Genomic DNA, 20,371 nt, shown 5'->3' on the forward strand with positions numbered 1-20,371 from the left:
TTTTATTTAAAAATTTTGAAAAATAATAATAATTAGTTTCAAAAAGTTGTAATGATTAGTTTAAAAATTTTATATTCAAATTATATTTGAGAAGGAGATGATGAGATGAGATCTATTTTCAAATAAGTTTTAAGTTCTGTTTATCCATTATTATTTAATATTTTATCATTATCTTTTATTTTTCTTTAATGTTTTTTATTACTTTTTACCACTTTTTTTTTTTATTACTGCTTATAAATCTTTTAAAATCAACTCACTATTTAAACGTTGCCTTATACTTATCCTTTGCGACGGAGATATTCTAATGCTCGGTTTGAATATACAAAACCATCTCTTTTATTTCATCCTTATAATTTTTTCAAACTCTTAAATAAAATATAATAAACAATTCAACTTTTTCAAATCTCAAAATAAAAATAATATTAAATAATTATATTCTAACAATATTTTATTTAACTTTCAATAAGACATATCATTTCATCTCATCTGAACTGTATAACCAAATGAGGCAAGTTTGAAGAATTAGTTTAAATTATAAGATTATTCTTATTTTAAAGTATCTTATCAAATTACATAAATTTATAAAATAAATTTTATAATTTATTTTTTACGAATGTAACACTATTTTTTTTTTCTAGGTAAGTTTAATATTTTATAGATAAATTAAAGGATTACAGGATACAAATTTTAGTAGGGTGAAAATTCGCTACAATCATCTCAAAACCAACAGATATATTACATAGAAAAGAAAGAAGAATGATCTGGAGCCACCCATGCCCCACTAGGCAACGCCGCTTGAAGCGATTTTTGTATAGTCTGTTGAAACAAACTATATTATTGTGACTTAAAACTGTAGTAAATGGGAGTGTGCTGCATCTTGTTGGTTTGAACTGGCTATAAGAGATTGTCATGTCCACTTTCACTTGGTTCTCGGTTAGGAAAAACGGGAACATAGGATAGCAGTATGAAAAAAATTGAGTCGAAAGACCAACACAGGCTATGACGGCGTGTGTTGGTCACACGCTTCCATAAGAATGGAATGGAGGGTCAGATCCAGAGGGTCCAAAGCCTCTGATGCCGGGGGGTCGCATGTGTCATCAGAAGCAACTCCAGGATGCATGGCGCGTGGAGGTTTTTTCACCTGGAATAAATAGATGTTTTTTCAATGTTTTATTGCATGAATGTAACACTGTCTTGCACATGTACTTTCTCTTTGTACTAATTTTATGAACTATATCCATTCTTATCACTTTTTTCCCGTTCTTATATTTTTAAAATAAAAATTTTAAGGCACTGATTTTGAGAGTAAACATCGCAAGTCGTTTATATAAAGAGAAAATCTTATAATCGGTTCGTCTGCCCTCCACCGAAAAACAGCCTTTCAATAGAATAATGCCACGTACCCTTTTAATTGGAACTACAATGTGACTGCACATCAGGAAATCCCGCTCCCCCTCTCACACTCAGATCTCCAAAGCTCCTCGCCCAACTCTCGCCCCTCTCTGACATAAACAAGAAAACCATTATTGTCTATCCTCCAACTCTCTTGCCCTGTCGCCAAAAGATAGGAGATGCGCTATGTTTATTTTTGGTAGATGCAGAGAGGCTTGGTTTTGCTTTTGGAAAGAGAGGGGGTGTTGAGAAAGAAGACAAAGAGGCAACGTATGAAGAGACTATGACAGCCTTTTTCTTTTCTTTTTTCTGTTAACATTTGTTTCCTAAAACAGGTTTAAACTTTAAAACTGGTTTTTAACATTGTTTGTGATTTGGAAAACAGACATTGTAAACTTTTTTTTTTCTTCTTCTTTTTGTAATTTAGTTTTGTTGTTGAGAGAAAAATGGAAAACTTTGTTTGGAAAATTAACATTCTTTAATTTTACTTTAGCAACTTTACTTGGTTGCTGAGAAAAATAAGAAAAATCAAAAGAAACCCAAACCCATATTCCTATGTCTAAATCAGACACATACAAAATGAATTTATAAGCTATATTTTATTTATTTATTTATTTATTTTATTTTTTATTTTTTATTTTTTTTAAGAAAGTATCCTGAATCTCTTGATTTGGTTTGGTTTTGATGAGTAAGTACTTAATGGCAAGCACCAGTGTCTAAATGTGTTACCCATGTATTACTTTAGTTGTTGTGGAATGTGGATACAAGAAAAATCTATTCTCTCTAGAGACTGCAGAATGATAAAGAACTTCAAAACATAAAGTGACAGTGGGAATGAGAACTTCAAAACATCATCTAACCCATACGAAAAAATAGAAATCGGAAGAGAGGCTTTAACGATGAAAACATTTCAGGACTCTTGGACTTGAAATTATTGGGTGTGATAATCTTCAAAATCCTTTAGGTAGAGTTGCTGATGTGGTAATCTTTCATTGGAGGCTGTTAAAGCCAAAATAATAGCCCGATCGCTTCAAAGCGGCTTTGTTATATAAATACTAATATGCGTCGTGAGTTTATTCTTTTATTTTGATTTCACATGTAATTATTTTTTTAACTTAATGATTAAGAAAGTAATTTTTAATATATTGGTAATTTTTTATTTGTTAAAAATATTTAAAAAATATGAAAAATAAAATAAAATGTTAAATTTATACTAGTCGCCCAATGGTCAAAGTTGGGCGGCATACTATTATCACTTTATTAAGAAAATAATAATGTTAAATATAATTGTAGAGTGAGCAAACGTCGTATAATATTTTTGAAAAAAATATAATTCATTATTAAAAAAATTAATTTTTATATATAGATTCCGTATTTACTCGTATTTTTTTTAAAAAAAAGTGTACAATATTTGCACACTTTACAATTAAAAATATAATTTCTCATAAAAAAAATAGTAATAAGTGCTTACAGTCGAGACTCGAGACCTCTCATTAGGGAGATACTATGATTCTTGATTTTGGCTATCTACGTCATTTCACAAAAAGAAGTCTTTTTCTTTATATATTGATATTTATATATTTAAATTATTAATATATAAAACCACTTAAAAGATAATAAAGTTAAATAATATTTACAATTATAGAATTTATAAACGTCGCGTAATCTTTTTAAAAAATATGAATAAATATGTAACTCACATAAAAAAATTAAATTTTTAATAGTAAATCTCTATTTTTTAAAATAATTACGCGACGTTTATTCACTTCACGACTGTATGTAGTATTACTCGATAATAAATTAATAAATACGATTGGCATTATAACCTAACAAAAATTATATGTATAGTCTTTTTTACATACTCATTGTGCACTCTACTAATGTGATTGGCTATGTTATTTTTTTCTAATATGAAATTATTATTTTAACTAACCAGATTAGTAAAATGTACAAAAAAATCTGTAAAAATAATTGTGTTTAGCATAACTCCTGACCTAATATGAATAATAATACTGAAGTAAAGAAGAAAATCTACTGTAACCCCTATGCGGAAAGGCTGACGGCCCGACACTGCCTTCGTGACCATCTATAGACCCAAAACGACTCTAGTACGATTAAAACAATAATTTGCTACGGATCCAGTTTCAGTTGGGCCCAATTCTAACTTCATAAGAAATAGCGTGGCCCGGACCTGAGTTCTTCTTGGACGCGGGAACGATGCTTTGAAGCCCAAGCTGCCCCAGCCCACCCTTAAATTCTCTTTCTTGTTTCTTTGTATGCACATAATAAATAAATAAAGCATTGTATTTGAAGGAAATCGCTTTTTTAAAAGGAGCGAAGGATGCGGTTTGAAACTTTGATAGGTTGGCACGTGCTCTCACGTTATGGTACAAGCCAAATAAAAAGACCATGCGTCTATCACTCTGCCGGTAGAAGCGTCTTAGAAAAGGCAAGCCTCAGTGGATTCTCGCCGCGTGGCATTGACCACCGTCACTTTTGACTTTTGACACGAGCGAATCATGCACATGCCTCGCTGACACCACCCCCCCTATCTCTATCACGTGTAATTTGGACCCCCATACATACGTGTCAAACAAATAAATTATAAATAAATAAATAAACAATTTTTGCTTCAAATAATAAAAATCGGGATATTGAAAAACTGGCCTCCATGTCAAGCAACGTCCCAAATCTCTCTCCCCTTTCCTTTCCATGCTTTCCTTTCAATTGAAGCTAAAATGTTTTAAAGTGAAAATTAAAATAAATAAATAAAAAAAGAAATATCTCGTAGCAATAAATAGTTACACCGTAACCTTATCCCTTCTACGAAACAGACTCGTATAGGGACTGGTGCATCAAACCAGTGCCCCCGTTTAATCGGTATGCACTTTTCTATGTCTGCCACGTGGTTACATCTCATACCTTCGATTTAACTAACGTGCACACATGCAAGAATTCCAGGGATTCAATGTATTTTCTTTGCATAACTACCGTCTCTTGCTTAGTAATGTTGAATGTCACTACACTCTTGCAATAAGTAGATAGTTTAATCTTGTTCCCGTGTGCTAATTAAAGTTCTCTCCAGACTAATCTTAAGACGAGACAAAAATCATCCAAATACTTATATGGAATTAAACTAGTTTGGAGTGTAAACTTATTCGTATTTTGACGTGGCAAGGTTGGGGTTGAAAACGGGAGGAGGACACTTTAGGAAGATTCCGACCGGCCATCTCATCAAGTGAGCTGTACCCGTCGTGCATGCAACTGGTGGAAAAAACATTACAGTAATCAAATTTAATATTGGGGGAATATCAGAGATAAAAATAATATATATATTTATATAAAATACTGCGTGTCTCCCGAAGAAAATTAAAAGCAGAGGATTATGGGGGAGGTTGATGCACGTCTACGTACAAACCTCAGCGACAAACCTGCCGGATCGGTTCCTAAGGGGTTTGAATTTGAACACTTCGTTACTTCAAATGTTGGTGTCTTTAATAATAAATTAAATTACTGCGTACTTACCCATTTACGTTTTGCGGAAAAAGTTTCCATGTGAGTTACCGTAATTGCCCATCCCAATGACTGCCATTGTAAGCAACGTATAATGATTAGGTGCGGTGATGTGTTGTTGTACAACTGGGTGATCATCAGCATCATGGTCCATGCACGTGCATTGGATTTTCACTGTTCGGACAATATGAGGGTCCCCCACCAAAGATGTATCGGATTGGGTGGTTTTAGGTGGGCCGTTCTTACCCGACGACTTCGAATCCGTACCTTTTAACGAACTAAAACATGACACACTGTACCACGCCACCACAGAACTACAAAAATACTAACCGATTTGAACATTTCAACCGTTTTGATCGCTTCGCAAGGAAACGTATTGGCCATTTATTTACCTTCTTGACCTTCTAACATTTTTTTTCCTTACCAGCTGTCACTTTTTACGCAAAACACAGGGAATCGCACCTTGTCCATACAACATCTCCTGATTATTCTTTTATCCCATTAAAGTGCTAACTGCTAATCGGATTACTGACAAATTACACAACGCTATGTCAGAATATTAAGGTGGTGGGTCATTTTGGGTTTATTTAATTAATAAGGTTTGTAATTTAAATGGGAAATTAAGAAATTAAACTTGGGATTAAGGCTTCATTTGGATTAAGAAACACTCTCACTCTCAATCTATCTTATTTTATTATTATAATTTTTTATAAATTTTTATATAAAATATATCTTAATATAAAATATATAAAAATATATAAAAACTGAAATTTAAATTAAATATTATTTGTATATAATTTTTTAATATAATTTTTATTTTAGAATTTTTTAAATAATAAATTATTTATTCTTTTTTTATAAAAATTTTAAAAAAATTATAATTATAAGATAAAATGAAATAATTGTTTATTCAAAAAAAAAAAAAGGATGAAATAATTGTAATCAAAGCAGCCCTAAACTTAAAGGCTAAAAATGGTAAATCAAACAATTAAAGGCCCGACAAAAGCAGAAGGGGTACTAAAGTAACTTGACGAAATATCTCCATCCCTTCTCTTTTACAACAATTAAAGCCTCTTTTTATGTATTTTTTAATTTGCTTATTTATTACTTTTTTTTTTTTTGCCCTTTTTTTCTTTTCAGTTTTTATTTTTTAAAGATAAGAAAACTTTTGTTTTCCTCGTCAAAATCCACCATTTTAGCTGTCCGCCTGTCCCCTTCAAACGCAAATAAACCCTCCCTCGCCACAAAATCACAACTTCTCAAACTCTTTCTTGCCCCCTCCCCCCTTCTCGCTCTCTCTGTCTCGATATCTACAGTTTCACTCACTCATCGCTCACTGGTTTTCTCAACCGTAACCCTTGTTTGGCCCGTAACGTAAAACGAAGATCCTATGGAGGCACCTGAGTTTTTCCAGAGCGCGGGATTTTGCCCACAATACGTGCCCGAAAAGCGTCACTCAACAGATAATAAAACTGCAGGCGCCGGCGGAGACCATTTCATTGTGGAGGACCTCCTCGACTTTTCCAACGAAGACGCTGTCATTACCGACGGTACCCTCGACAAGGCCGCTGGAAACTCTATCGAATCCTCCAGTGTTACCGTCGTCGACAGCTGCAATTCCTCGTCGTTTTCGGGGGGTGAACCGAATTTTTTTGGTGATATCGGGTGCCGAAATTTCTCTGACGGGCATTTCTCTAGCGAACTTTGTGAGCCGGTAATATTCTGCAGTCCATGAAAAATATCATGTGTGCATGTGTGAGGGAGTCTGAGAGAGATTTTTAAAGTCATTCTGGTAAATTCTGTTTTTTGGTTTCCTTCTACAGTATGACGACTTAGCTGAGCTCGAATGGCTTTCCAATTTCGTGGAGGAGTCGTTCTCCAGCGAGGATTTGCAGAAGCTCCAGCTGATATCCGGCATGAAAGCCAGGACAGACGAAGCGTCAGAAACTAGCCGCGAATTCCAACCCGAGCCCAGTTGGAACAGCCCCATATTCAACCCCGATATGTCGGTCCCGGCCAAGGCCAGGAGCAAGCGGTCCCGGGCTGCCCCATGCAACTGGACGTCCCGCCTCCTCGTACTCTCTCAAGCCACAGCCTCGCCCGAGCCCGATGTTGTCTATCAGGCACCCGTGAGCTCCGGCAAGAAAACCGCAAAGGCCACACCAAAGAAGAAGGATGGTCCCGAAGGAGCAGTCAGTGACGGCAGGAAATGCCTGCATTGCGCCACGGATAAGACGCCGCAGTGGCGGACGGGGCCAATGGGCCCGAAAACACTTTGTAATGCATGCGGGGTTAGGTACAAATCCGGCCGGTTAGTGCCGGAGTACCGTCCGGCAGCTAGCCCAACATTTATGCTGACGAAACACTCAAATTCACACCGGAAGGTACTGGAGCTTCGGCGTCAGAAGGAGCTGCTGAGAGCCCAGCAGCAGGAGGAGGAGGAGCAGCAATTCCTTCATCAGCAGAACATGGTGTTCGAAGTATCCAACGGTGACGATTACTTGATTCACCAACACGTGGGCCACGATTTCAGGCAGCTGATCTAGCTGCGGGTAGCTACGAAGAGTTAGGAGAATTCTCGCACGATAGTCTCGGCAGTTTAATTTTGGGAGATTAATTTTAATTAGCAGTTGACAATTAAGTACTACTTCATTATAATTTTCCTAATTTTTCTAGGCTTAATTTTTGGATTTTGCACACTGTTGTGTTCTTCTTTCACCAGTTTCGATATATCTTTGCCTTATAACTTGGCAATTAATTCTGAAACCCAATTTTTCCCTAATTATTGATCTTCTTAATCTCAATTTCATTGTTCCTTTTTAATAACTGCATGCATATATGGGAATGAATTAGCTTTCAACGTGTCTGTACTTTCAATGTGTTTATAATTTAGAATATGCATATATAAAATGCAAAAATATGACATCAATTAACGGATGATAATAATTTATTGGCCGTGAAAAATGTGATTCTAAATAAAAAAATAAAAAAAACCATGCAAATGGGTATAGATAGGATAATAAACATATATAAAAATGTTTAACACGCATATATAAAAATAAAGCATTACCTTTGTTTTTTTTTTGTTTTGCATGCAACAGAAGAATTTTACGTTACTCGTCCCCAAAATAATTAAAATATATATTATTAAATTTTTTTTTTTTTCAAAAGGCATAGAGTTTTATTAAATGCGGAGTAATGCTAAATACAAGTCTTAAATGTATAAATCTTTTTATAATAATATGGATTACATCAAGAAATTAAAGATAGTTTTCTACACTTTTTAATGATAAAGTCCAATTTTTTTAAAAAAATTAATGTAAAATTTATACATTTAAAATTTGTATATACGATTTCTCTTGAATGCAAGGACGTAGTTTGCGTGAAACTAATGCAATGGCATCAAAATTGAAGCTTTGGTGGAGGGTGCGTGCTTGATCAGCAGATTATAATATATATAATTGGATCCACATGAATTTGAGTGAAAACTGCCTGAAGCCGCTGGTATGGTAATTTGCCATTCAGAGAATGTTAGCATTTCTTGGAATTTAGAAAAGCATGCAAAAAGGCAGATTCCTCACCAGATTTCCACGTTGTTTTCCGTTTATAATTGAAGTCAGAAGCAGCAGTTTGTGTATTCTTTTTCGTCTACAAATTTTATTTTTTCAGTTTATGATTTTCAAAAAAATTTTATCGTCGTTAATCATACTTATTAATATTACAGAAAAGATAATTACAATCATGAATTATGTAATCGTCGTATAATCGCTTTAAAAAAAATAAATAAAATACAAGACCCACATAAAAAAAAAATTAATTTTTTAATAATGTACCTCACATTTTTTTAAAATAATTATATAACGTTTACACACTTCAAAATTATATATAAAATTACTCTTAATATTAATATATTAGCACGGTTATACTCTTCTTTTTGTATTTTTTTTTTTTGATAATATAATTATTAAAATTATTAGAGTTGACGATCCAATCAACTGCATGCACGATCCCAGGCAACGGTAATCCATAGGCAACGAGTCTTAGCCCTTTTTTTAACTCAATTATTGTCCAAGCAAGCAAGCCACTATTATTTTTTAGTTTTGCTTATCAGATTCGTCCACTTATTTAATTGCCATTTTCAGTTTTAAATATGGAAGAATATATATGAACAGAGTGAGAGGGGAAGCGCTGTTTGCGGTGGTCACATGACTCTTCCTTTGCCTCATGCAGTGGTCAGTGCAGTCTATGATGCCTATCCCAAACGCACAAAAGTTCGTAAAGAATCACGTCTCACTCCATCATATTATAAGAATTTTTCATATATTTTATATAGATGTAATGTGCCACATTAAATTTTATAAATTTATGGATTTATTTTTATAAAATCTCTTCGTAAGTAAAGGGGAGAAGAGATGAGAGTTATTAATATCACATGTCCTGTGTTTAAAAATAATTTAATAATTATACAGCACATTCAGCTTAAGGACACAAAATACAGTAGATTTTATTTGTTCTTTTGGCCATTCTATTGTAGACATGCATGATTAATGAACCGACCATGGAGTGTGCATGAATCATGTTTTGTGTGACGTACGTGGTTTTCAGTTCTTACACGTGGTGATGATAGGTGTGAAACTAGAAGAGATGCAAAGGACAGGGAAATGGAGAGAATGGCAGGGAGAGTCTCACATGCAGCTGTATCGTTATCTTGGAGACATGATGGGGGAAGGGCACTGTCGCCAAGACCCTTTTCAAAGAAATGGGAGACATTTGCGGGACATTATCCCATAAACCGCCCCACTCCTCACCTGCAGTACTTCACGTTGCCTGTCTTAGGAAGATAAATATATATATATATATATATATATAAATTATTATCATCAGTTATTATTCACTACCTCACACCTTATAAAAAATACCCCCACATTCTATAAAAAAAAAAAGGCTGTTGATGTATAACATTACTCATATATATATATATATATATATATATATATATTCGAATGAAAATCGAATCAATAATTATCATAATGACGAATTAATTTAAAGACAAACAATTCGGTATTACTTTCTTTTAACAACAAAAAAGGTCAAGAAACCACATTGCAAAGGATTTTTATTGACCACCAGTAAAATGGTATTGTGTTACATTGATGCTGCAATAAAACCCTTGCTAAGACAATTCAACAGAAGTTCTCGAGAATTCTAGCAATAACAATATGGCCAGAGAATCGAATTGATGCGGCCATATTCCAGCCACACAGAACTGACAAAAATGATTCTTAACAGATGGTGAAAAGGGCATGCAGCACAAGAAGAGTAACATGACTGATCCATCTACCACTCACTATTATTAAACTTCAAGCTCTTATCGCGGCACACTGAGACCTAGTTCTGAACCCAAAAAAGAAAAAATATATATTAATATATTAGAAAACCCACAGCTAGCAAATGATAATGATTACTAAAATAACAGGTTCTCATCAAGTCAAATAAATCCTTAAGAAAGCTGTTTGGCATGGTTTTTCCTTTCTTTCTTGATTTTTTCCCAATGAGCTAATTAAATTAATATAGGGGAAGAGTTGGGCAGCTGCCATCCACCCTCAGGACAGAAATTAGGCTACTTGAGGAATGGATCCGAACCTCTTGACAATGGATTAGAGAAAAGAAAAATCTAGAGGACATAATTATAGCTAATGAAAATATGGAGAAGAACCAAAAAGATAAGTAATTGCCACAGCTATACTTTTTATTTTTCAACAGTGATATCATTCTGAAGCTGAGTCCAAATAAATTGGTAATGCTAGAATTCAGATGTTCTTCAAATAAAAAGTGAAATACTGGAATTCCGCATGGAAAACAGTATAGACAAAACGACCCACAACTTCATTGCATGTCCTGGAATTTAAACCCTCATATAGCTTTATAAAGCAAGTAAAACAATCTTACTCTGAAATAAACATAGTCTAGGGGGAAAATGTCTGATGACCTAAAGACCCTGAAAGAAGAAGAAAAATAAAGATTTCCTAAACTGATGTGTATTCGAATTCACATTCAAATGGGACTTCGAAAAAAGAAGAATTCGAAGTAGATTTCCAATAGAGACCAAACAAAGAGTTGCATTTGAAGCTTGTCCCAACTAGAAGTTGAGGGTTATGTTAAAGGTGCAACCAAATGGGATTTTGGATGGATGCTTGTTAACTTTTATTCCAGCTCTTGTGAGTTCAAGGAAAGTATGTAAATTCACTACTATGAAATCATGGACACTCGGGTCTCATTCCCTAGAGCTAAAAAAAGCTTTTCTAATCTATTAATTTGAGCTTGGTGTCTGGTCTAACATTTAACAGCATTTTATGAGTTATCATTTACTTCTAGTCGGGGACACGGCAACAACATAGCCAATATTTTTATAATTATGAGAAGCATTTATATAGATCTCCTATAAAACACAGATTTATTTTCCAAAAACGAGATGAGAGAGGGGAGCTTGTTCAGTGATTTAGGCCTGGTTTGTTTTCACAAACAATCTCATCTCCTCCCATCTAATTATTACAACTTTTCCAAACTCCCAAATAAAATACAAAAAACAATTGAACATTTTCAAATTTCAAAACAAAAATAATGATTAAAAAATTATATTCTAACAATATTTTATTCAACTTTTATCTCATCTCATCTGTATAACCAAACGAGGCAATCAATCAATTCATCTTTTCTTGAAATGTAGTTTATGTGATACCCCATATGATAAGGATAAGGGCAGGTGGTATATGAGATCTCACATTGCTTGGCAATAAGAAGTTCTTGCTCATTATAAGGTTTCAATGGGGCTTCAATTATATCATTGACTAATCCTTTTAGAGTATAGACCATGTGGTTTGGGCCTTATATTGGGGCGTTACAGTTTATCAATTCAACATTAAGATATCACAATCTAACCAAACAAAAGCCAATGTCGAATCCATAATCAAGATGACCAAAACTTGATGGGGAACATCACATAAATTTTGACATGCATGGAATAAGGAGAAGTGAAGATTCCACCTAAAACAGTATTTGGAGAATGAATCAGAAACACAAAATTCATTTGCAACTCATTTATCAGCAAAAGGATCTCAAGTATACACAGGGTATACAAGAGAATCCCCTAAAGAATTACACAGTAAGGTTAAAGAGAGCACAAAAGAAAAAGAAAAAGAAAAAGATCCCATCACAGTAGAAGACTTTTCAACAGCCACAGAAATTTGATTATTCCTCTCACACAAGCTCCCGCAATAAGGCAAAGAGGAGCTTAGTTCCATTTCAGACTATTTTCATGCCAACAAAATAAACCTTTCCGACTGAAATCGGCATCTCTCCCCTTCTTTGGCATCACCCATTGGATCCCAAGTTCCAACGATAGGAAACACAAAATATTACACAATCTACTAGTGACTCATTATAACAAAGATGGGATAGACACTGCCAAATGAAATTGAAACTCTAAATTAGCCACCCAATTAGAATCAATCCATTTGGATGTTCTGCAGGCAGCATACAACCATTACAACAAGAGTGGTACCAGAAGACTTCTAAAACTTAAAATTATAATATAGTTCGATCCAATTCCCAAGTGCCTAAGAGTTTCTTATGCAAAGGAAAATAAAGAATAAAGAAAATGAAATATTTGAACGCAAAAAAAATATGCTTATCTGCTGCGGGAAGTGCAGAACAGGAATGTAGAAGTTTCTTTATACGTAATTCATGACAGACCAATAAATACATATCTACAAACATCCACGCGTGTGTATACACATTACACACACGTTCCTTGAGCAGGGCATGTGGAATATTTTCCGAAAAATTAAACCTTCAACGTAGACAATAAAGAAATGGGTTCCTCACCATCAATTTTAGTAGGTATCGAGATTTCAAAAAGAATCCCAAAATTAATTGTTCAGCAGAATTCTTTTTTTTTTATAAGTAATCAATTGTTCAGCAGAATTCTCAGTATTTAAACAAAATGGCTGAGAAAATAAATCACATAAAAAGAAAGAAAACACAGATTAAACTGTAGAAAAGGGACGGGCAATCCAACGAAAGTCAGTTATTCGCGTAACACTGATACTTTATACTGATAAAATTGAACATTAATTTTACCGATCAAAAAAAATAAAAAATTGAACATTAATTTAATCGATTATGTGGTCAAATTAAAATATATATATATATATATATGTATTTAAATAACAACACAAGAAAACTTAAAATCCAACCTCAGGTAATCAAAAAGTAAAAAGTTGCTTACAGATACTAAATCTAAAACAATGGAGAATATCAAACTCCTGGGTTTGCACTGCAAAGCATACCCTGAGACAACGACCTCGAGCTGCTCGAATCACCTCCGAGGCACGAGGTGAGCCGAGCCGAAGAAACCGCTGTGTGGAGAGGAAGCAGAGATTGAAGAGCACCCAATGGAGGAATCGACCTGAAATTCAAAATCTATGGTTTGTTAGAGATTTCAAAAAATGAATTCTAAAATTTAAAAAAAAAAAAAAAAAAAAAAAAGAGCAAAATGAGCAAGGAAAGTGGCTTGCCTCGGAACGGAGAGTGAAGAGCTGGGCTTGAGTGTGGGAAGAAAAGGTGCGGAATTGGGCCTAAGGGTGGGTTTGGTGAATGTCGATTTGAGGAAAGAGATTGTAGGTTGTGAGAGAGATCTACAGCGGGACGCCATCGAAGTAGACGGGCGATAACTGTTGGAACTTAGGGTTAGGACTTTTCGGTTCTGGAAAATGAGACTCGGAAATTTTCAAGTTACTTGATCCAAGCGGAGGGCTTTAGAGAGGTTTATCGTGGGATCTTTTTTACTGTTACATTATTATTATTATTATTATTTGACAACGAATTCTCTAAATAATTAAAATTAAAATGATATATTTTTTTTTTATTACGTCGATTTCTTCTATCCGACGAAGAAATGCACCATACGTTTGTGATACCGCTGCCCAAGACGTGCCTTGTGGTTTACCGGTTACTCTATGCCAAAGTTTTTAAGGTTTGGGATTCTCCACCTTGACGTTTTCTATTTCCCTTACCCATCCGCTATCCCTCACGTGTCCCTCGATACTACACAAAGAATCTCAGCCACGTACTTTTATCTACAAACTCCTTAACATACGTATAATTTTCCAAAACTATAACATTTCTTCTGCCTCTTCAAGAACCACAAACAACCTTTTATTTCGGTATTTCCTTCCCGATGGAGTCCGTTGCCTCCAATACACCATCCTCGTCGGACAACCATCATCCCCCCTTGCGATTCAGACCCATCCATCAACCAATAGCAGATCGGATAGTTAGAGCTCTCAGTCACCATCTCAGCCTCCTCCACCGCAAAGACTCCAACTTCTTTGTGTTGGGTGCCACGGGAAACGTTTACACTGTGACGTTGTCTGTCACCCCTTCATGCTCGTGTCCTGATCACACAACTCCATGCAAACATATATTATTTGTCTTTATTCGAGTATTGGGTGTTTCTCTAGATGATACTTGTTTTCAGAGAAGAACTCTCCGGCCATGCCAACTCAATCGCTTACTTAGCACGCCTACATCACCTGAAGTAATTGCAGGAGCTAAGGTTCGTGAGAGATTCCATGAGCTATTCTTTAAAGCCAGGCAAAACGCTTCACAATCGATTGTTGATATAAAAGACAACACTAATTGCCCGGTTTGCCTCAGCGAGATGGGAAAGGGTCATGAGAGAGTTGTGATCTGTGCGACATGTCAGAATCCGATACATGAAGAATGCTTATTAAAGTGGAAAAGGAGCAGGGGAAGGAGGTCTGCAAGCTGTGTGCTATGTCGGGCAAGGTGGAGAGATGGGGCTGAGCAGGAAAAGTATTTGAACCTGGCAGCTTATGTTGGCGAGGACAATCCAACTGTTGAGGATGGTGGGATCCTTTGTAGCAGTTGAGTTCTCGTGATTGGTTAACATAGAAACATAATTAGCAAAAGCTAGCCAGGTTATGGAACATTCCATTGTAAATACATGTATATAACAAGGTAGAATTTTACATGGAGGTGTTTAGAGTAAAACTTTTTGCCTGGAAATGATGTTTATTTTGTATTTTTCAAGCGTTAAGCAGCTGTGTTGTATTAATTTAATGATATTACAAGAACGTACGAGGCAAAAAAAAAAAAAAAACCAAATTAAATATAGAAAATTTTAAATAAAGCAACGAGTAATTCAATAATGAATACCATAAATTCAATATGAGAGCCGATGCACCGTCCATTCGTTGGTAAGGCTTTAACAGCCTCCAACAGTAGTCCGCTACATCAGCAATTCCACACAAATATCATCTCCATTGCCTACCATCTTCGTCGCCAAAAGTAAGATAGATATAAGAAAAACACTCTAGAAAAAAAAAATGAAAATGATCCTCGTACAGAAGCAAACAAAACCAACATTTCCACACACCATTTTATGTTCCTCGTACAACAATCTCACGCCAACATAGAAGCAAACAGAACCAACATTTCCAAGTGGCCCTCCTCTTGTAAACCTCACACCACAATCTCATGCTATAGTCAAAATTGATAGCCATATTACCACCAGAGAAACAGAATCAGATTAATTCAGAAATAAGAGCAACAATTGCAGAATAATTCGTAAGTCAGTACAATATTTTAGGAATTTGTAGCTGCTAGAGGGCTAACGACACCAAATTCATCTTCGATACAGTCGTGGAGTGCGCAAGTTTGCAATCATTTTATTTTATTTTATAAGGAAAATTCTTTTAAAAAAATGTGGTCTACTATTAAAAAATTAGTTATTTTTCATATGAAACTCATATTTATTTACTTTTTATAAAGAGATTGCGCAATACTTACACATTCCACGACCGTAAATATAATTTCTATATTATCAAATGCTTCGCCCATGTGGTGGTATTGCCTATTGGTAGGATTGATGTACCATTACTGATTCGTTCATATGACATTATGATTGGTTGGTCGATGCCCCTGATTACTTTGCTTGCTCAATATCCAGACGGATAATGATAAGCTAACAATCCATTTATAATTTATAGACAATTTTAAATATAATGATATTTTTTATTATATTTAAACACATCAAACCAAAAGTAACAGTCAAGATTAAATTTAAAATAATATTATTTTAATACATAATTGTATACCAATTGTTATTCGATAGTAACTTTATCATTTTCCTATCGGGACATAACGTTGGGCCCTTAGTTTTGTCCGGAGTCTTGACCATATCCTAATAAATCAATGGGCCGAGCAGAGTCATAACACACCAATCATTTTTTTTTTTGATAAAAAGGATCTCATACCATTCATTTAAAGAGGATATACAACTTTGACTTCAAACAACAAGTTAATTACAAACATTAGTAGAATCTCAGTACACTATTGTGATTGACATGGTCTAGTTCAGACTGCTTATCTCTAAAGACCGAAGTCTAAGAGATAGCACAACTCTGTTCTCAACAGAATTCACAGTAACCAAACATAAAACTCCATACCCAACTAGACTGAGTATGGAGAAACCAAACCTCAACATCACCGACTAAGCGGAGGGGGGACAACACCCTTTGAACCTAAGTCCGAAGGGACTAATGTTTTTGGGTTTTTTTCTTGAAAATAAAGACAAGGCATAAAAAAATTACATTGAGAAAATATTGTAAAAAGAAAAAAACAGTGCACAAAAAACGTCTCAGAAGGGAAAACTGACGATCGAGCTTGGAAGATCCAGAGTCGCCGATTCGAGAGCAGCCACGCATTGCAACGGCGTGTCCTTGTTACAATTTATTTTATAACAATCAATATAATGATACCACTTTATTAAAAATAAATATTAATTTTATAAAACTTATCGTAAAAAGTTATAAATTTGATATTTTTCTATTAATAATGAATTTCTATGGTATGGACAACGTGAATTGGCGGCAGTTCAAGTCTCAAACGACTGTCGTTCCCTTATCGATTGTTTATTTCGTCGGACTAAAGAATTGCCGCTTAATAGTGCGTTTAGATGTTAAAATGAGTTGAGTTGAGTTGATAAAATATTATTTATTATTATTATTATTATTATTGTTTTAGAATTTAAAAAAATTAAATTATTTATTATATTTTATATTGAAATTTGAAAAAATTATAACAATGAGTTAGAAATTGTAACGATGAATTGAGATGAATTGTGTTTAACTACAGCACCGCCGAGTCGAGTCCCGTGGTAACTGAGATTCAGCTTGCTACTGAAGACAGGACGAACTGTACACTAATAATGGACGATTCCGTTAACTTGTCCCGTAAAGTCGTTGCAGTCGCTGCCGGTGAAGCTCACACTCTCGCTCTCACAGGTGAGGCTCAGAGAAATTGTGACATCTAGTTTTAACTTTCCCCGATAGTGCTCTGCATCTTTACATTTTTTTTTTTTTTGAACAATGGGATTCTGAGTGCGAGCAAGTTTGTATTGTGGGTGGCGATTGCAGGGGATGGCAGCGTGTACTCGTGGGGAAGGGGGATGTTTGGGCGGCTCGGTACCGGTTCAGAAGCCGACGAGCCTATCCCGGTCAGGGTCAATTTTGATTGTGCCGGAAGATCGACAGAAGAGCGGCTCAGGTTTGTGGGCGTTGCTGCTGGCGCTTATCACAGTCTTGCTCTTGCAGGTTAGCCAAACTTCCTATGGATTTATGCAATTGTGAGATATCGGGGCTTGAGGAATTACCTGATGGTGCTGTGATTGCGAGAACAAGTTCATCGCATTTACAATTCAAAAGTCTGAAAAAATGTGTCCGAGTTGTCAATTACTCGTCTTGTCAACGAGCTGCAAAATCCAATTCCGTGTTTGATTTTTACACTTATTGAAATTTGATGCGTGAGGCATTCGGACTCATAGGGCATACTGCACCAAGATAAGGCTTGTTGCATGCTTTCTTTACTGTACTTTCTGATTTCCCCTTTTTTAGGCTTACCAATTATAATGTTCTTGGGCTGTTTCTGGTTCTTGGGAAGATGCACTATTTTTGTTCTTTCCTGTTATGTCAAGGAAATATTCAGTTGTATTTTTGGTTTTGCAAGTTTTTGGATTCTTACTGGCATATTGGCATCAAAGATTGTTGCCGCAGAACTGCATGCTGAACTAGGTTAGGGCTGAAGTCTTACCAACGCTAGTGAGTCCTCGAAAAAATATAAAATTATTTTGTATGAATAACCAAGGCTGCATAAGATGTAATCTTTTATTAGGGAATGTATTATGCCACATTTAGTGAAAAGATGGTCCTGTAAAAGGCTCTATAATTTTGTCGGCTCTGTTTCTACATGGTTTGATACTCCCATCTTAGTAAACTGTGCTTACAATAATCAGCAGTCAAATGTGAGTTCAGCTCATTAATTTTTTACTAGCAAAACAATGATACAATTGGGCTTTGAAGTGGTTTTCCACTTTTCCCTTACTTTGATTTCTTTTTTTCTCTATGTCTAATGGCAGATGATGGATCTGTTTGGTGCTGGGGTTATAATATCTGTATCCTTTGCGCTGGGTTGTATTCTGTCACTGCATTCAGATACGTGACGGAAGGTAGATACGGAAATTGCATCTCTAATGTTCATTTTCTTTGCTTTTAGCTCATGGGCACATTTTTTGTACATCCTTGACTATTATATGGATGGCCAACTTGGTGTCGACGGAGATAATGCTACAGTGCCATGCTTGTTGCAGCATTTCATTGAGTTGGCCTCTCCTGATACTCTGACAGATGAATCGGAAACAAAGAGTAGAGTGCCACTGAAGGTATGGAATACATCATATTGCAGTTGCATGGGAAAGTCTAACCTGGGCTCTTATCTGGTATGGCTATTATCACTTTGTTTACTTCAGGTTTGTTCTGTCAAAGCTGGTGGAATGATGTCTCTTGCAATTGATAATCTTGGGGCCCTCTGGATGTGGGGCAATTGCCCACAGCAAAGCAGCAGCAGTGAAGGTGGTTTCTTTCTTGTAAGCAGTTTCATTCCAACTCCTGTCTGGGATTTCCATGGCCACAATGTCATCAAGGTGGCATGTGGAAATGAGCATGTTGTGGCCTTGGTTAGTGCTGGAGAGACTTATAAAGGTGAAGACATAGTGTGCTACTCTTGGGGTAACAACAACCATGGCCAGTTAGGTTTGGGGGATAAAGAGAGCAGGCTAAAACCTGAAATCATTAAAACTTTTAATGAAGACTCCCCTTGGGCAGTTTATGAGGTGGCGTGCGGGGCATTTCACACAGCTTTGCTCACTCACAAAAAGAAACCAAGTGACACACTAGAAAGTCTGTGCTGGACATTTGGCATTGGGGATAATGGGCAGCTTGGGCATGAAACTACACAGTGTGAGCTTTTTCCTAAACCCGTGAAAGGGTTGCCGCAGAATGTATACCTGATCTCTGTCGGCTGTGGCTTGTTTCATACTAGTGTTGTTTCGTCAGCCGGAGACGTGTGGTCATGGGGAATGGAGAGGGGCCTTGGCTTATGCCCAGATGCCACTTTTTCTGGTACTGATCGGGGGGATGCTCTTTCTCCTCTATTAATTTCATGTAATGGGCTACAAAGGCCTAAATTTCAGGATCCAGTTCAGGTTGCTTGTGGTGCTGCGCATACTGTTCTCGTTGCACATGATGGATATAAGCTCTGGTCTTGGGGTCGGGGAAAGAGTGGGGTTCTTGGAAATGGTAATACAGCTCATTGTTTTACTCCCACTATGGTATTATGGCCACCCCTTACGGAAGATTCCAAACAAGAGGAATCAAAGACCTCTGGTGAGGAAGATAACATTGGAGCAAAGGATTCTGAAGGAGTTACAGAAACAGAAAGAAGATTGTCTTTGGCAATGGATGAGATGAAGCTACTTCAATCAAAACTTTTTGCAATGGAACGGTATGCTAGCGTACTTCATGGCTCAATTTTTGGAAAACCTTTTGAAGAAGAAGATATTCCAGCCTCATTGAAGAACTTTGGTACTTTTGACATTGCAAAGGAATGGGAGAACATGTTGGAGGCAGCAGATCGGGCAAAGCTCATCAGGCTGGAAATGTCCTACCGAAATATGCTTGCAGGTGTTAAAGACAAGCTAATGAAGAGAAGGATCCAGGAGATTGTAGAGGAGTGTCTTCATTCTTCTTCAACGGGATCGAAGTGATAAGACTAGAAGAGATGAGTTGCATTTTATTCTGAAAAAAAGATCACGATACAAAATAGTTAGTCAAGTGTGCGTGCTATATCATATGTTTGGTTGGTGGTTACTGCAGCTGTTCATTACACAAACTCACGGGACTTTGGTACTTCATAAGCCTAAGAAAATATGTGTGAAGATGAGGAAGGTGGATTGGCTAGTCCACGTTTGATTTATATGCTTCAGAATAAATGGCGTTTTATTCAGTACAGCTTCACGAAAGTGTATTTCCGTGAAGTTTTCTCGTTT

At 35.8% G+C, this 20,371-nt stretch overlaps 4 protein-coding genes across 6 annotated transcripts; 3 read left to right on the top strand and 1 right to left on the bottom strand.

Annotated features, from left to right (window-relative positions):
- The first annotated feature begins 6,048 nt into the window (after positions 1 to 6,048).
- On the top strand, positions 6,049 to 7,690 carry LOC121261144 (GATA transcription factor 12-like). The gene is made up of 2 exons (XM_041163344.1): positions 6,049 to 6,619; positions 6,729 to 7,690. Exons 1-2 carry the CDS (start codon positions 6,296 to 6,298, stop codon positions 7,449 to 7,451), a joined length of 1,047 nt encoding a protein of 348 aa, XP_041019278.1. The 5' UTR covers positions 6,049 to 6,295; the 3' UTR covers positions 7,452 to 7,690.
- A 2,305-nt stretch (positions 7,691 to 9,995) lies between these two features.
- On the bottom strand, positions 9,996 to 13,736 carry LOC121261145 (protein NONRESPONDING TO OXYLIPINS 2, mitochondrial). Of its 2 annotated transcripts, none has more exons than XM_041163345.1 (3): positions 13,482 to 13,734; positions 13,254 to 13,372; positions 9,996 to 10,299 (listed from the first exon to the last, which is right to left on the bottom strand). In XM_041163345.1, the coding sequence occupies exons 1-3, from the start codon at positions 13,616 to 13,618 to the stop codon at positions 10,274 to 10,276; spliced, it is 282 nt and encodes a 93-aa protein (XP_041019279.1). In that variant the 5' UTR covers positions 13,619 to 13,734; the 3' UTR covers positions 9,996 to 10,273. The 2 variants fall into 2 exon arrangements, with proteins under 2 accessions (XP_041019279.1, XP_041019280.1); XM_041163346.1 differs by lacking the exon at positions 9,996 to 10,299 and adding an exon at positions 12,877 to 12,911 and having other exon boundaries at positions 13,482 to 13,736.
- A 314-nt stretch (positions 13,737 to 14,050) lies between these two features.
- LOC121261147 (mitogen-activated protein kinase kinase kinase 1) lies at positions 14,051 to 14,963 on the top strand. Its single transcript, XM_041163347.1, has one exon. It carries the CDS (start codon positions 14,144 to 14,146, stop codon positions 14,855 to 14,857), a length of 714 nt encoding a protein of 237 aa, XP_041019281.1. The 5' UTR covers positions 14,051 to 14,143; the 3' UTR covers positions 14,858 to 14,963.
- Positions 14,964 to 17,125: 2,162 nt separating this feature from the next.
- On the top strand, positions 17,126 to 20,323 carry LOC121261148 (ultraviolet-B receptor UVR8). Of its 2 annotated transcripts, XM_041163348.1 has the most exons (6): positions 17,126 to 17,273; positions 17,406 to 17,582; positions 18,404 to 18,439; positions 18,582 to 18,706; positions 18,794 to 19,709; positions 19,743 to 20,323. In XM_041163348.1, the coding sequence occupies exons 1-6, from the start codon at positions 17,198 to 17,200 to the stop codon at positions 20,087 to 20,089; spliced, it is 1,677 nt and encodes a 558-aa protein (XP_041019282.1). In that variant the 5' UTR covers positions 17,126 to 17,197; the 3' UTR covers positions 20,090 to 20,323. The 2 variants fall into 2 exon arrangements, with proteins under 2 accessions (XP_041019282.1, XP_041019283.1); XM_041163349.1 differs by lacking the exons at positions 17,126 to 17,273; positions 18,404 to 18,439 and having other exon boundaries at positions 17,445 to 17,582; positions 18,541 to 18,706.
- The last annotated feature ends 48 nt before the right edge of the window (positions 20,324 to 20,371 follow it).

The sequence above is a fragment of the Juglans microcarpa x Juglans regia genome, chromosome 4D, assembly GCF_004785595.1.
Source record: "Juglans microcarpa x Juglans regia isolate MS1-56 chromosome 4D, Jm3101_v1.0, whole genome shotgun sequence".
Lineage (NCBI taxonomy): Eukaryota > Viridiplantae > Streptophyta > Magnoliopsida > Fagales > Juglandaceae > Juglans > Juglans microcarpa x Juglans regia.